The 17,572-nt window shown below is 36.7% G+C and overlaps 1 protein-coding gene across 7 annotated transcripts in view; it reads right to left on the bottom strand.

Annotated features, from left to right (window-relative positions):
* DNM3 (dynamin 3) overlaps positions 1–17,572 on the bottom strand; it is a 584,407-nt gene that overhangs the window by 322,691 nt on the left and 244,144 nt on the right. For all 7 annotated transcript variants that reach the window (XM_077755999.1, XM_077756002.1, XM_077755998.1 and 4 more), the window contains exon 12: positions 12,000–12,070. In XM_077755999.1, the coding sequence (XP_077612125.1) occupies positions 12,000–12,070 (71 nt within the window). The remainder of the gene's footprint in view (positions 1–11,999; positions 12,071–17,572) is intronic.

Below are 17,572 nucleotides of genomic sequence, written 5' to 3'. Positions count from 1 at the left end.
GGGGGGATGGGCATAGAGGAGGACACTTATGGGGATGAGCACTGAGTGTTATGTGGAAACTAATTTGACAATAAACTATTTGTAAAAAAATAAAAAATAAAAAAAAATTCCTCAACAAAATATTAGCAAATCAAATTCAACAATACATTTAAAAAATCATTCACCATGATCAAGCAGGATTTATTCCAGGGATGCAAGAGTGGTTAAATATTTGCAAATCAATCAATGTGATACATCATACTGACAAAAGAGACAAACAATATAATCATCTCAATACATACAAAAAAAGCATTTGAGAAACTACACCATTCATTCATGATAAAAACTCTCAAACAGAGTAGGTTTAGAAGGAACATACCACAACATAAGAGAGGCCGTATATGAAAAACACATAGCTAATATCATAATCAATGGTGAAAAACCAAGAGCTTTTCCTCTAAGAGCAGGAACAAGACCAGGATATCCATTCTCACCACTTGTGTTCAACATAATACTGGCGGACGCCTGAGTAGCTCAGTCAGTTAAGTGGCTGACTCTGGACTTCAGCTCAGGTCATAATCTCACAGTTCGTGAGTTCCAGCCCCACATGGGACTCTGGACTCACAGAATGCAGCCTCCTTAGGATTCTCTCTCTTCTGTCTCTCTGCCCTTCCCCTGCTCTCTCTCTTTCTTTCAAAATAAATAAGTAAACTTAAAAAAAAAATAGTACTGGAAGTTTTACCCAGACAAGAAATCTAACAAGAAGTAAAAAGCATCCAGATTGTAAGGAAGAAGTAAAACTGTCATTGTCTGCAGATGACATGATACTATGGAGAGAAAACCTTAAAGAATTCACCAAAAACCTACTAGAACTGAAGATGAATTCAGTAGACTCAGGATACAAAACTAATATGTGGAAATCTGTTGCATTTCTATACACTAATAATGAGATAGCAAAAAGAGAAATGTAGAAAACAAGCCCATTTATAATTTCACCAAAAAGAATAAAATATCAAAAGAATAAAATATTTGGTTAAGAATAAACTTAACCAAGGAGGTGAAAGACCTATACTCTGATAATTATGAAAAAGAAATTGAAGATGACACAAACAAATGGAAAGATATTCCATGCTCATAGGTTGGAAGAACCAATATTGTTAAAATGTCCATACTACCCAAAGCAATCTACAGATTTCATGCAATACCAACAGCACTTTTCACATAACTAGAACAAATAATATTAACATTTGTATTAAGCCACAAATGACCCTGAGTGGCCAAAGTAATCTTGAAAAAGAAAAACAAAGCGTGAAGTATCACAATCCTAGGCTTTAAGATACACTACAAAGCTATAATAAAACAGTATGGTACAGGCACAAAGACAGACACATAGATCAATGGAACAGAAAAGAGAGACAGCAATAAACCCATGCTTTTATGTTCAATTAGTCCACAACAAAGGAGGCAAGAAAATACAATGGGAAAAAGTCTCTTCAACAAATGGTGTTGGGAAAACTGGACAACTACATGTGAAAGAATGAAACTGGACCATTTTCTCAAATCATACACAAAAATAAACTCAAAATGATTTAAAGACCTAAATGTGAGACCTGGAACCATAAAATTCCTATAAAAATGACATAGGCAGTAACTTTCTTGACAGCTATAGAAACTTTTTCTAGGTATGTGTCCTTTGGCAGGGGACACAAAGGCAAAATTAAGCTCTTGGGACTACAAAATAAAAAGCTTCTGCACAGAAAGGAAACCATCAACAAAATGAAAAGAAAACCTATTGCATGGGAGGAGACAGTTGTAAATGATATATCTGATTAGGGGTACATATACAAGATATATAAGGCACTTCTACAACTCGACACCCCAAAACCAAATAATCCAATTTAAAAATGAGCAGAAGACCTGACTAGACATCTTTCCAAGAAAGACATATAAATAGCCAACAGACACATGAAGAGATGCTCAACATCACTAATCATCAAGGAAATGCAAATCAAAACCATAATATCAGCTTACACTGTTCAGAATGGCTCCAAGCAAAAACAGAAGAAATAATAAGTACTAGTGAAGATGAAGAGAAACAGGAAGCCTCATGCATTGTTGGTGGGAATGCAACCTGGTATAGCCACTAAGGAAAATAGTATGGAGATTCCACACACACACACACACACAAATTTTTAAATAGAATTACCATCTGATCCAGTAATTCTACTAAATGATATTTACCCAACAGAAACAAAACACAATTTGAAAAGATATATGAACTTTTATGTTTATTGCAACATTATTTACACAAGCCAAGATATGGTAACCCAAATGTCCATTGATAGATGAATGAATGAAGATGTTACACACACACACACACACACACACACACACACACACACACACACTATGGATTGCTACTCAGCCACTAAAAAGAATGAAATCTTGCAATCTGCAACAACATGGATGGACCTGGAAGGTATTATGCTAACCGAACTGAACAGGCAGAGAAAGACAAATACCATATGATTTCACTCACATATGGAATTTAAGAAACAAAACAAATGAACACACAAAGATAAAAGAGAAAAACAATAAAAAACTTTCTTAAATAAAGAGAACCAACTGGTGGATGCTAGAGAGGAGGTTGATGGGGGGGGGTAAGTGAAACAGATAAAGGAGATTAAGAGTACACTTATCTTGATAAGCTCTGAGAAATGTATAGAATTGTACACCTGAAACCAATATAATAGTGTATGCTTATTATACTTGAATTTTAAAAATGAACTAAAAACATAAATAAAATTAAATTTAAAATATAAATAAATAAAAATTAAAATGTACTCATGAGAAACCATGTAAGGATTTGCAAGTTAATTTGAACCTTTGGACATATTCTTGGTGATAGTTACCTTAATCAGTTACATCTGCAATATTGAAAGCATACCTATATATAATGCTTTAATATTACATAAGTCAAAAATTTTAGGGCATCAAGTTATCTTCAAGGCACTATGTAGAAGATATAAACATGAAAAAGCTTCCAATTTACCTAGTGTAGGTTGTGAGATACATACACAAAACACAAATAACATAGAAAGAATAAGCTCTATAAGAATAAATACACAAACTATTGGTGCTTCATCAAGATAAAAAGCTTCCACACTGCAAAGGAAACAATTAATAAAACTAAAAGGCAGACTACAGAATGGGAAAGGATATTTGCAAATGACATATCTGATAAAGGGTTAGTATCCAAGATCCATAAAGAACTTATCAAACTCAACACCATATAAACAAATAACCCAGTTAAGAAATGGGCAAAAGACATGAATAGACATTTTTTCCAAAGAAGACATCCAGATGGCTGGACAAAATAAATCAAAACCACAATGAGATACCACCTCACACCTGTCAAAATGGCTAAAATTATCAACACAAGAAACAACAGGTGTTGACAAGGATGTGGAAAAAGGGGAACCCTCCTTGCACTGTTGGTGAGAATGAAAACTGGTGCAGCCACCCTGGAGAACAGTATGGAGGTTCCTCAAAAAACTAAAAGTATAACTACCTTATGATCCATCAATTGCACTACTATGTGTTTAACCAAAGGATACAAAAATACAGATTCAAAGGGGTACATACACCCCAATGTTTATAGCAGTACTATCAACAATAGCCGAAGTATGGAAAGAACCCAAATGTCCATCAACTGATGAATTGATAAAGAAGATGTGGTATGTATATATTATATGTATATAAGGGAATATTACTCAGCCACCAAAAAGAATGAAAGCTTGCCATTTGCAATGATGTGGATGGAGCTAGAATGTATAATGCTAAATGAAGTAAGTCAATCAGAGAAAGACAAATACCATATGATTTCACTAATATGTGGAATTTAAGAAACAAAACAGATGAACATATGGGAAAGGGGGAGAGAGGAGAGGAAAATAAACCACAAGAGACTCTTAATGATACAGAACAAAGTGAGGGTTGATGGAGGAAGGTGATGGGCTAGATGGGTGATGGGTACTAAGAGGGCACTTGTGATGAACAATGGGTGCTGTATATAAGTGATGAATCACTTAATTTTACACCTAAAACCAATGTTGCACTGTTAACTAGAATTTAATTTAAAAAAACAAAAAGATTAAGTACATGAAGATGTAACTGAAAGCTAAAAAATAAAGTGCTTCAGTTCCAAATGTAGGGTATAATTACCTTATATCTTCTTACTGTGTGTGTTTGTTGTTAATTATATAAATTTCTTTTTTTTATATATTTTTATTTATTTCTAGGATAGCGAGAGAGACAGCGTGAGCAGGGGAGGGTGAGAAAGAGAGGGAGATACAGATTCTGATGCGGGGCTCGAAACCACGAACCGCGAGATCATGACCTAAGCGAAAGTCGGACGCTTAACCGACTAAGCCACCCAGGAGCCTCTATAAATTTCTATTATACACGAGTCACTGTGGAAGGCTTTGCCAATATACACATTAGGTTTATTTAGTTTAATTTTCTAAGACCTAATGATTTTAAAAGGATATAATAAGAGGTTTAAATTTTTGTAAAAATAAGAGTACAATGTAATTCATTGAAAGAAAAAAAACCATATTACCTTTTAGCTCAAAATTTATTTTGCATATTCATTTCTATCCTTGTCCATACACATACACTAAAAGATTCAAGTAACAAAAGAAAGTGCCAAGTGTGTGTGTGTGTGTGACCATTTTCCAAATAAGTCCTAGGCATAGTAATTGCTCCAAATGTTCAAAAAAAAGAAAGATTATTTAGGTCTAATGTAATTTAAGATTTTCACAGAAAACTTGAAAAGAGGTTAAACTTTAATAAAAGAAGACAACTGACTGCATTCCAAGAGAATAGAGTAGTATTAGCAAAGCCAGGAAGTAGAAAAATGAGGCATGTAGGTAAGTTGTGGAAAGTAAAACTATTATGGCAAAATTATATAATCATATACTCAGGTTTGTAAAATGACCTTAAAAGCCATCTAGTACAATAACTGTATGTTGAGGCCAATTATGAAGAATTTGGCCACTAAACTAGAGGCAGGAAAAATATTCAAACTTTCAGAGCCAGCAAATGGGATGATCAAAGCAGCGTTTTAGTAAAAATTACCTCCCTGAAATGGGTAGTATTGACTCTTAAGCAGGGAAGACAGGAAACAGCCAGCTTCAACCCCCTCTCTCTGACTGTTGGAACCCTGCCCAACCTTCAAAGTCAATCAGGTACCATTTCTGAATTATGCCTTCTTAGAAGCTTCCAGTTATCTTTCCTTCCCATGAACTCCCAAAGCTCTTGGTCTGTGCCTGAATTATATAAACAGGACTTCATTATAGGCAGGTCTCTAACTCCCCTCCAATAATGTATGCTCCTTGATGGCTGATGGTGTGTTGCATTAATCTTAGTATCTTTACTTCTCTCACTACTGACATTACCTAGCATAGTGTTTACAGTGGTTTCTTAGGAAATATTTATGAAATTATATTTTGATACCAACGTTATTGTTAATTAGCTTATTAATGTTTATCTGGAATAGCAAATTTAAATAATTTGGCAAAGTGTGCCACAGACATGTGCTGCAGCAAGAGTATGGTACACAGTGGTCAGTCTGACTGGAGCACAGAGCTAGGGTTTGGGATAGACAGAAACAGTGACAATAGAATAGGCTCAAGAGGTAATCAGAAGGCAAATTCTGCAGGAACTTGGAAACCATACTAATGAGTTTAGACTTTATTCTGAAAGTAACAGAATACCTGGAAAGAATGGGAATGAATAAGACAAGAGGCAGGGAGGCTATTGAAGTAACTCAGGCAAGAATATTAGTGATGATGACGGGAAGAAATAGACAAATTCAAAAGCTATTACGAGGCAGAATCAAATGGACTTGGTAAAGATGGTGGGAAACAAAGATGAGGAGAGAAGAAGTAGAGAATGATGCTGAGGTTTCTGGTTTGAACAACTGGGAGGTACCATCCACAGAGAGAGGGAACAATGGAGGAGGAGTAAATTCTAAGATCACAGGATGTTTAACTTAGGAATATTTGGCTGAGGCTTCCATAGGATATACAAGTAGAGATGCCTAGTATGTAGTAGAATATGGTACCTAGTCCAGGAAAAAGCTCTGGAATAGCGGTCTAGATTTAGAATCATCAGAAAAAGGTGGTAAATGAAACCATTGCAGTGGGAGGCATCAGTCAGGGATAGTCCAAAAAGTGAGAAAAGAAGAGGATCTATGAAAACACAGTGATTTTTTTTTTAAAATGGTTTTTAAGCCATGATCAGAGAATAAAGAGCTCCAAAATACAACCAAGAATGAGTGGCTAGAACAGAAAGAAAACCAGGAGCCAGTGGAGGAGTACTGAAGCAAAGGGACAGACCTCAACAAGAAATGGTTGAGTTTTAAAATGACTCAGAATTGTCTACTGAATTAACTGTTTGCCTCAGCCCAAAGCAGTCTCAGTGGAGTAGTGTCATAAAAACAGAACTGCAGTGGGCTGAAAAGTGAAAAAGAAGTGAGAAAGAAAAAAGGGGAATCTAAGGTTAACTCTAAGTCAATCCATAGGTTCAAGTGAATCAAGGATATGGAGTCCCTTAGCGACAGATTCCATGGCAAATGTCAGGGTGTGCCTCTCCCTCCACTGCTATGTTTAGATTGTAGAGGAGACTTGGTATTAAATGAAAGTTTAGTAGTAACAATGACAGAGAAAATAGTAGTAAAATGGCAACATAGGACTAAGACAGTGTAGGGGAAAGGCCCATCCTTTACACTTTGGTGACAGAGGATTTAAAGAGTTGACTGTGTTCTCCTAAAACTTGGGATTTGCTTAGCAGCAGCTAACAAAGTCATCTCCTTTTTCTCTTCCAGTAGCTACCACTGTACTGCCACCACAGTAGCCACCACCAACCCACCAGTAAAGTATGGCCTACTGATGAAGGGCTCAGCGCAATCAGTTGGATTCACCATACTCTAGAACTATACTAACCAATACAGTTGCTGGTAGCCAAATGTGGCTGTATAATGCAAAACTTCAATTAATGAAAATTTAATTTTCATTTCATTTCATTTCTTCTGTTTGGCTAGCCACATTTAAGCTAAGCAATAGATACATGTGCCTAATGGCTACTGTATTGGACAACACATATTATAAAATATTTCCACCCCTTCAGAAAGTTCTATTGGACAGCATCGCTCTGGAGTTAAGAAGCTTTCAGAATGTTCTTTTATATTACCCCAAGATGATTATGAACACTTGCTGAGAGTCCCAAGAGTACAGCTTATCACATGCCGGCCTGGCTCCATCCAATCAGATAGAAGCCAAAAGTAGAAGAAAACTACATGATGTCAATTCCCCTTGCAGGATCTTTAGTGAAGCCATCACAGGCTAAATATTATGCAAGAAAACCCTCCAGAACCCGGGGGCCCATCAAAGCAAGATGACTCACATCTTAAGATCCATTTTAAGGACGAAGATAAAGTTCAACATAAGAGATTTGAGAATGAAAGAGCAAAGTTGAAGACTGCTTATTTTTAAAATGGTCCTTGAAACATTAGAATTCATAACTTATTTGAATTGCTAATACTCACGATGCCCTTGTGGGTTGTTGAATTCTGTTTTTCTACCTGATACTAGTCCCAGTAAGCAACCAAGCATTTAATGCCTAAATTTGCATGTGAGTCAAAAGAACAATCTTGCTATAATACCTAAATTTCGATTCCACAAGAGAGAGAACATTCTCATGTAAGAATAGGAACTAGAGACACTATTATAATAGAATGTAGTTATGTATTAGCGGGGGGAAAGAATGTAAAGGGAAAAAACAAGATTCCTCTGGCATTTGGTACCAAGGTTCCCATATACCACCTTTAGTAAAATGGCAACAGAGACATTCCAGAGGATCAGGAAAGAGATAAAATGGATATTACAACCAAGACCATTTTCATGGTACTTAATGTAACAAGAACTGAATTCTGGACTATATCATTTCAACCATGAGAAAACAGGTGTTGAAACCTACCCACCCAGCAGTTTGAAAAACAAGCCTTGGGCTGCTGCTGGTGGCGTAGAGATATTTTCTAATGGTCTGTAACTGGGGCCCATTTTTCTCTTACACCACTGAACTTCATAACTCTTAGTAACTCAGAAGGCAAATTGTGCCCATGGAACAAATGAAGAAGAGCACAAGAATGTGAAAGTTCACTTCCCAAGGCATACAGCTAACAAGTTTGCTTTTTTATTCAAATATAGCAGGATTATAGAGAATGACGGGAAGTAAATAAAAGAACAATTGGACTAGCTTTTGTTTTCTTAAATAACAAAAACTAGTATTATGTAAAAACAAATAGAATGTACAGTTGGGTTTTGTCGAACAGAGAAGAATGATAAATTAAAATCCTTAAGTCATGAGGAAAGTTGACATTTTCTCCTGAAATATTGGAGTTTTAGGTTCAGAAACTATATTAGAGTTGAGAGATCAAGCTTTCAGAAATCAGGAAATTCCAAAGCAAGCCTACAGCAGTGCTTACTTGGACACATTACACATGGTACATATTTTACGGTCCATGTTTAAAAAATAGCTGGGAGATGAAAAAAAAGTTCCACACATTTCAGCATAGCAGAATAAGGTCTATAGCAGAAGGGAGAAGTTTGAGATGTCCTGAACACTAGATTCTGTTAATCTAGGTTTAGCAATTTGTTTTATTTTTTTTGTTTTTTATTTTTAAAACAACGGTCATCCCAGTTGAAAAAATATATATGTGTGTGTGTCTAAAATACTGTGTCTATCACCATCCTATAAATCTGAGAGGTGGCCCCCTCTTTTGGCAACTCTCTAAAAATCTCATGAAATAAATGCTTATTTTCTTCAACTCCAGACCTTAATTTTCTATCTTTGGAACTTAAAAATACTTACATAATTGTCTTCAAATATGGCTTGACTTTTCTTCTTTGATGGAAACAGCATTCCTGCCAACTTTAAAATTTATAGCTACAACCATATTTTTTTAATTTTTAGAGGCACAAAAAAATACCACAACCTCTTAAGTGATTTTGAAATGAATATTTCTTCATATTCATAATTATCCCATGTCACACTGAAATGTACTCCAGCTCCACATACAAATGGAAAGAACATTTACCTCTGAGTCTCATTTGGAGACAATATCAGCAACTAAAAAAAATATTCCAGTGGCAATCATACTCCGGGCATCATAAATTGCATAACAAAGTAAAATGATGCAACTAGTAATCAAATTCCTCTGTGTCTCTCTCTCTTCTCTCTCTCTCTCTCTCTCTCTCTCCCCCCCTCTGTGTGTGTGTAACTTTCTCACTTTTATAGACTACACCATAGTTTTCAAAAGCACTTTCACATAACTTCAATAATCTGATCTTCCAACAACCCTGAAAGGTACACAAAACAGGGATTATTTATTATTCCATTTGATAGAGCAGTAAACTGAGATGCAGAAAGGCTAAATGACTTGCCAAAACCCAAAGTTCACCAGTACCAAACCCTGGAAAAAATAACCAGACTGCTGATTCCCGTATCAATCCTTTAAAAGAGAGTTTAGATGTGGAGTTTAAATTCGATGAAAAATGTGCAAAGTTGTTAGGTTTCTAAAGCAGTTTGAACAATACTTCTTTTTTCTCCCCCATCATAAATGTTCCTAGTCTATGTCACTGCTGGAAAAGTGGGGTAGTCACCTGGATTACAGAGACTGCACCAAAGGGCTGAATTTGAACGTGTTTATATTTGCAAAATTATATGACTTTGAAAACCCAGTCCATATAATACTGTATTTGAACAGCTTCTGATGTAGAAAATAATGAAATTTACTGGAGAAAATAGACACTGGACCATTTATCTTTAAAAGTAAGTAAAAGAGTAATCTAGGGGGAAATGATTCAAGAAGACTATACGGGTGAAATTTAAATCCTAACACTGGGGCGCCTGGGTGGCTAATCGGTTAAGTGTCCGACTTTCGCTTAGGTCATAATCCCGCGGTTCGTGGGTTCGAGCCCCGTGTTGGGCTCTGTGCTGACTGCCAGCTCAGAGCCTGGAGCCTGTGTCAGTCTGTGACTCCCTCTCTCTCTGACCCTCCCCTGCTCACGCTCTCGCTCTCTCTCTCTCTCTCTCTTCTAGAAATAAATAAAACATTAAAAAAATTTAAATCCTAGCACTGATTACAAAACTTATTCAAAAAAAGTGAATCCTTCCATACTCATTATGATTTTTTTTACATTTACTCCTTAAATCAGGTACCACAACAGGGCAGCATTGCAACATCCTTTTCACTTTTAAGTTATGGTGTCAAGTTTACATCTACATCTGCTACATTTTTATAAGAATCTAACTGGTGTTTGTAACCAATAAAAGTCAGTATTAAAGGCAGCATTCTCATTATTTCAAATGACTCAAGGATTTGTTGTTCTTTTCAATTCCTCAAAGAAGCAAGTGAAGTAAGTGGAGAATGTGTCAGCTTAACTTTTTACATGTGTTTCTCTCTAGTTTTTAATTATTAGGCAAGCTCCTAAGGACAAAAATATTTTTTTCTTTTTCTTATATATTTTCACCCCTAGCAACTAAGTATGGAGCCTGGCACAGGCCACATGGAGTTCACAGACTGTGCTGGAAACTGGGCAGAAATTCTCAGGTTCCCCCTCCAAGCCCAGGAATAGAGAAGTGTATCAGAGTCTCGGTTTATTCCCCCCAGCGATATCCCAAAAGGAAATGAGCAGTACATGTGGTGACAGCCACAGGGGTTAAAAGAGAGGGAAACAGGTCTGTGTGAAGTGCCTGTGGAGAAAATACCTATCTCCAAGTTGGAGTGGGTAGTGTGGCTAAAAAGACAACTGACCTAAGGAACATACTCATCAATGTGTTCTAACAACTTTACACATAGGTCACAGACAGAAAATATTTGAGAAAAACTAATCTACCACACAATGGATGCAAAATATACACACACCCTTGGTTAAGCCATCACAAGGACAGCCAAGTTTAGAATGAGACAATTGTCTGTTGGATAATTGGGCCTTTGCTCCCTAAAACATGGCTATAAATTATTCCTCAGGCCACTGTTTAGTTTAGATCACATAATCTACGTGCTGTTGCTTCTAAGTCAGAATGTAATTCAATAAATTAATATTCTGTTATGTTACATTTTTTATTTGTCCCTGTTCTTGAATTTTCAGTTCTAGTAACAGTAGATAGGTCCCTTTGCTTTATATTTAAATAAAATAGACTATGTTTTATGTACCTGAAGTTGGAACCACATACATGCCACAAATATATTTTAGAGTTAGAACCAAAATTCCTTAAAAGCAAAGAAAAATTAGTTCCACTAAAGGGCAGGAAAAAATGGTGAATTCAGGGTCTTGAAAATGTTGCATGATGAATAACCAACTTGAATAACAAAATATGTCTATGTGACAATATCAGTGAATATAACAATAGAATATTAGAATAGAATACACTTATGATGGATTAGCAATATATAGACAGTTTATATAAAGTATATATAGTTTATAAGAAAGAGAATGTTCATCTAAAAAGCTTCCATCTAAGTTTACAAAGGATAGTTTAAAAAATAGGCTTCTATATTCTGAATTAGAGATGTTAAAATAGCTTGTATCCTGTGAATTGCATTTGATGTTTCAAATCTATGTGAGAAAGTGTTCCCAAACATATTTTAAATGTGCATCTGTTACTGCTTATCTATGAGAGTTCAAGTACAAACTGCAGATTATCATCCAAAAACAATGAATATCTAAGACACATATGACTTCATATGCTGCACAATGAAGGAGCCAACTACTTTATCGAGAAAACATGGCTTCATGGCCATGAGGCTCAGACCTCCTACGTGGTTGACTCAGAGTTAATTCTGACACAGAATGTGCTCTCAAAAACAGACAGGATTGTAGTAGAAATTCACAATGTGTATTCTAGACAAACCATCAGGAGGAAAGCATGTGGCAATCAAGTGTTGTACGTACTTTGCAAATCCAATGAAATCTTCATGGTTGGTGTTGATGTAAGAGACTTGGATGTCAATCAGTAGCAGTACCTATAAATCAAAGAGAAACACTTCAGTAAAAACTAATAATAAATATTCTCAAACGCAAAACTCAATAATTGCCTACAAATTATTTATCTTTATTTAATTTTTTAAAGGATGCTTTAATTAAAATGAGAAGTTGCATAATTTTTTTATTAGACCCTTACAATTTTTACTGTAAATTCAGAAATTAAAAATCTACATAAAAAGTCTGAGTCCCATGTGAAGACAACAACATTATAGTTTAAAGGCATGGACTCTTTGCTTATTTAACACAGAACCTAGGATTATTCTAGTCCTCTAAAATGTAGGCATAAATGTTCAAAAGAAGGACACATGTGTACCAGTGAGAGGCTGCTCAGAGCTTACTGTTCCTGTAGGCACTATAATTTTGCCTTGAAATAACAATATTATCTCTTGTTTTTCCTCGTCTCTTCTATCTCTTTAAGCTCATTCTAGGCAAGCAGAAGAAACATCTCATCAACCAATTCTAAAAGGAAATATACAAATAAATAGAAAACTTCCTTGAGATCAACAGGTCTCATTATCAAAGCAAAACTTCAGTCAGGTAAGATCACATCATCAGAGGGATCCTCCCTGCTACCTAAGCTAGCACTCTATTTGTACCCTATTACTCTGCCTTATTTTCCTTTGTAGCACTGCCACTAGCTGACATAGTAAGTTTTTACTTGTTCAGTATACAGAGCCCATATGCCATATCCACACTCTATCCCCAGTGCATCAAACATCATGGACATTCAATCAAGATTTGTCAAGGAATGAACTGAATGCATGTTCCCATAAATATGAAACATGAATATGTTCTAATCATGAGATACTTAATAAACTTTAAGTCAGAGATTTGGCAAGTCCCTCTGTAGAAAATATTCTTCAATAGGAGACAAGAGAGGGTAGAGCAAAGAGCAACCAACCAGACACTGTAAGAGAGTTTTATTTCAGAGATATTCAAAACTGAGTTCCCCTTCCTAAGATTCCTTTTGTTCTCCCAACTGTGTCCCTTCTCTTCCTAGAATGCTGAGACTTGTTAACAGAAAAATGTAAAAAATTTCAGAATCCCCGCCTGCATACCTCCAGAGCTCTGCGTTTTGACTTTGTTGAATGAACTTTTGATAAACACAATGAGCATGCTCCTGCTGCCTCCCTTTTCTGAAGATGACATTTGAGTGCATCAGAGCCCTCTTGATAACAGTTTACTGACAAAGTCTATGTAATGCTCCCCAGAGGGTACTTCCTCAGGAAAGTCTTACCAGGTCCTCACCTTATATGCTCACCCCAAACCAGGTTAGATCATGCTATTACAGTCATATAGACTATATATTGTCTATGCTTGTCTTACATTGTATATTGTCTATACATTATATTTTATATGTATATTTCATCTTATACTTTTTATTTGTGGTATATACCACAAATGTAACTAATTATTTGTATATATTTTGTTTGCTTGTTTTTCTTCCTTGCAAGACTGTAAGTAAGCTCAGGGTGCCTGGGCGGCTCAGTTGGTTGAGTGTCCTACTCTTGATATTGGCTCAGTTCATGATCTCGTGGTCATTGGATTGAGCCCTGGGTCAGTCTCCATGTTGGGAGTGGTTACTGCTTGGGATTCTCTCTCTCCCTGTCTCTCTGCCACTCCCGAGCTCTCTGTCTCTTTCTCAAATAAATACATAAACATTAAAAGAAAAAAGACTGTAAGTAAGCTTCTTGGAAGCAGGAGTTACATTTGTCTTGTTCACCACTTATCCCCAGAATGTAGCATGATGCACATAGTAGGTGCCCAGTAAATGTGGCTACAAATTTATAACTGTCTACCAGCCTTGAAGAAGAGTTTGCTTTAAAGGGACCAATTTATTACCATATAATCAGTACATGACCACTCACTGTTGTCACTCACTTACTACCCAATGCTATAAGCTCTGAGGCTTTGCTTTTATGGCTAATCTCAGCTAGTCATCTGACCAAACCTTGCTGTGAGTCCCAAAGGGACCTGACAAAAAGAATAAATGTATCACCCAAATCCATCCCTACTACCAAACATAAAGTCAAGGTTGGTACTATTAGGTCGAATAACATCACACTTTTATGAAAAAGTTTCATATCGTCAGATGCATCTTGTCTTAATGAATAAAACTCTAGAGTTAGGAGGAGTCCTCATTATTAGATTGTCTGTGGTATTGCCTCTATGCTCCCAACAATAAAGCCAGATTCTGTTAAATGTTATACTCCCAAATCCATTTGGCCAGGACATTGTATCAATAAACCATAATGTTTAAGCACAAATAAATTGTTACCACCATAAAGAGCAAAATATCTACATAATTCCAGCATTGCCAAAGGTTGTCATGAATATCTTGGCCATTCATGCACATTAACTTGGACTGCAGTATAGGGAAAAGTGGGGGGGAATAAAAACTATGGCTGTTCTCATTCATATTCCTGGAAACTGGGAGTCTGTGTTCATCCTAGGAAAAGAGCCAGGTCGCATGTGGGGGAGGAAAAGGAAAATAGTGCATTTTTTTCACATTTTTTCACTTTCTCAGTGTTTCTCACTGCCTTTTTACCCACAGTTATTGAATATTTAAAGTAAAGCTACCCCTACTGGCAGTAATTGCCCACAAAGTCAGTCCCTTTAACATGCAATTACATGTATGGAAGCACCTGGAGTAATAGCAGGCACACATATTTTAAAAACCTATGGTTTAGAAAAAAGTTCACAGATTTATCATTCTTTATATGTTTAATATTGAAGAATTTTCCCCCCACAAAGCTTCCAGAGCAGAGGTTGGTAATTATTTCTTAAAAACTTTTAAAAACTGGGGCACCTGTATGGCTCAGTTGGTTAAACGTCCAACTTCGGCTCAGGTCATGATCTCACTGCTTGTGGTTTGAGCCCCATATTGGGCTCTGTGCTGATGGCTCAGAGCCTGGAGCCTGCTTTGAATTCTGTGTGTCTCTACCTCTCTGCCCCTCTTCCACCACTCCTCTTCCTCTCTTTCTCTAAGAACAAAGATTAAAAAAAATTTTTTTTTAATTTTTTAACTAAAAAAGAACACCTCAAAGCATTTTTGGTACAGAAGCCTGAGGAAATGGGTCACTCTCTTACCAGCTACTTTGGAAGCATCATATGACCCAAAGCAGCACAGAGTTCAGAACTCAAATGTGAGATCTATGCAAACTGACACCTTTACATTACCAAGAACATGAATGTTTTCACGGTGCCACACAGGTCCCTACTATAGGTGTCAAGCACCAGCTTTCTCAGGTGATTGACTGATGAACTGTCAGACCAGGACTGGCCACCTAGTAGAGAGACACCTGCTCCATCCCTTATCTCCCACTTGGGGAATTAATCACTACATCAGAGTTGCAGATGAAAGACAATTTCTCTTGAAATTAGAAAAAGGCGGGGCGCCTGGGTGGCTTAGTCGGTTAAGCGTCTGACTTCAGCTCAGGTCATGATCTCACGGCTCATGGGTTCGAGCCCCGCGTCAGGCTTTGTGCTGACAGCTCAGAGCCTGGCGCCTCCTTTCGATTCTGAGTCTCTCTCTCTCTCTCTCTCTCTCTGGCCTTCTCCCACTCGTGATCTCCCGCTCTCAAAATTAAATAAAACATTAAAAAAATAGAACTTAGAAAAAGGCAATTCTTTCTCATAGATACTACGTCCCATAGCTCTTTAGGAAAAACAATAAAAACAACTAAAATTAATGAAGAACTAAGAACTATATTTGGATACTTCATTTCATCCTCATAAAATGCCTATGAGTTAACTACCATTATTACCCCACTTTAAGATGAGGAAACTGAAGCATAAGATGTCAAGTACCTTATTATTTACACAGAAAGTAACGGTAGAGGTTGAATTCAAACTCAGGCAGTCTGAACCTGAAGCCTACGGGGGTGTCTGGGTGGCTCAGTTGGTTAAGCATCCGACTTCAGCTCAGGCCATGATCTCACGGTTCCAGCCCCATGTCAGGCTCTGTGCTGATAGCCAGCTCAGAGCCTGGAGCCTGTTTTGGATTCTGTAACTCCCTGTCTTTCTCTGACCCTCCCGTGCTCACGTTGTCTCTCTCTCTTTCTCCGAAATAAATAAAAACATTTAAAATTTTTTAAAAAAGAATGAACCTGAAGCCCACAATCTTAACAATGCTAAGTTTGATTATATTATTTTAGTAAAGTGAAAACTATGAAACGTGAAGAAGTTAACTGCTTAGATATGAAAACAAAGATAATTAAGATAATAATTGTACTACTTATTCTTCAATATTATTTTTACATAGGATCCCTAAGAATTAAGTAGGATATCTTGTCCTTTGAATTTAATAAAATACGGATACTAAATTAAAAGTTTGTTATCTTATTGACTTAAGGTCAGGAGTACAGTTGATACTAGAACTTAAGTTTTCTTGGTCCAACAGCAGCCATGACATTAGATGGGGGGTGGGGGGGGTCTTCTGGTGTCAGGGTTTTATATCTGACCCCAGGCTTGATTTCATTGACTCGAGTTAACATTGATTTGTTTATCTCCACTAAGTCACAAAGCCTATTTTCTCCTCTTTATGGCTATTGTAGCTATCCAAGGGTGTGGAAGCTGGAAAACAAGTGAAAACTATGAACAATGGTTAATTAACTTTCAAAGCACAATAATAAAAATTAGTAGCAATGTATCCCATAGCCCAAGCTGATAGTAAGCTTTTACTGAGTTACAAATATCTCAACCTACTGGGCCTCCATCCTGTCTCTTCACTTTCTCCTTCCACTCCTTTCCCCCCACCCCCAGTTCCACCCCACCCCTGCATGCACCCTCTGTGGCAGTTTGCCTGTGTGTCTCTCTGTGGTTAGTCTCTCTCTTCTATTTTGCCTTCTCCTTTTTCCCTGGCTTTTCCTCTCTGCCTTTCCAACTCACCTAAGAAGCACAAAATCTTGGAATTCTAACTTAGAGAGACTTCTGAAATCACATAGACCAACATCCCAAAGTTGTACATGAGAAAACAAGTCTGAGAAATGATTTCCACAAGAACATGCTGTTATTTTGTAAAGAACACATGGCCTGCATCCAGTGTCCTCTACATGCTGTCACAGCTGTGTCCTAGAATTGAAGAGCATTTGAAAACCTTCATGCTTCCCATTATGACATTTTGTAAATAACTAAAAACAAAATCCACCTAAATTTAGGAAGCTTTTATTATTTACACATAGTCCTTAGCTTTTTCTAATGAATTACCTTTGCATAATATAACCTTTTGAATTAAAAGAACTAAATGGGATTAGAAGATAATTTTAAGGTCACTCCTTTATAACCCATATACATTCACTAAATAGAAATGTTTAAAAGAACTGTTTTTTTTTAATGTTTATTTATTTTTGAGGGAGCGAGAAAGACACACACAGTGCAAGTGGGAGAGGGGCAGAGAGGGATGAAGACACAGAATCTGAAGCAGGCTTCAGGCTCTGAGATGTCAGCACAGAGCCCATGAACTGTGAGATCATGACCTG

Source organism: Crocuta crocuta, unplaced genomic scaffold (assembly GCF_008692635.1).
Source record: "Crocuta crocuta isolate KB4526 unplaced genomic scaffold, BGI_CrCroc_1.0 scaffold122, whole genome shotgun sequence".
Taxonomy (NCBI): domain Eukaryota; kingdom Metazoa; phylum Chordata; class Mammalia; order Carnivora; family Hyaenidae; genus Crocuta; species Crocuta crocuta.
This window is presented reverse-complemented; position numbering and strand designations above follow the sequence as displayed.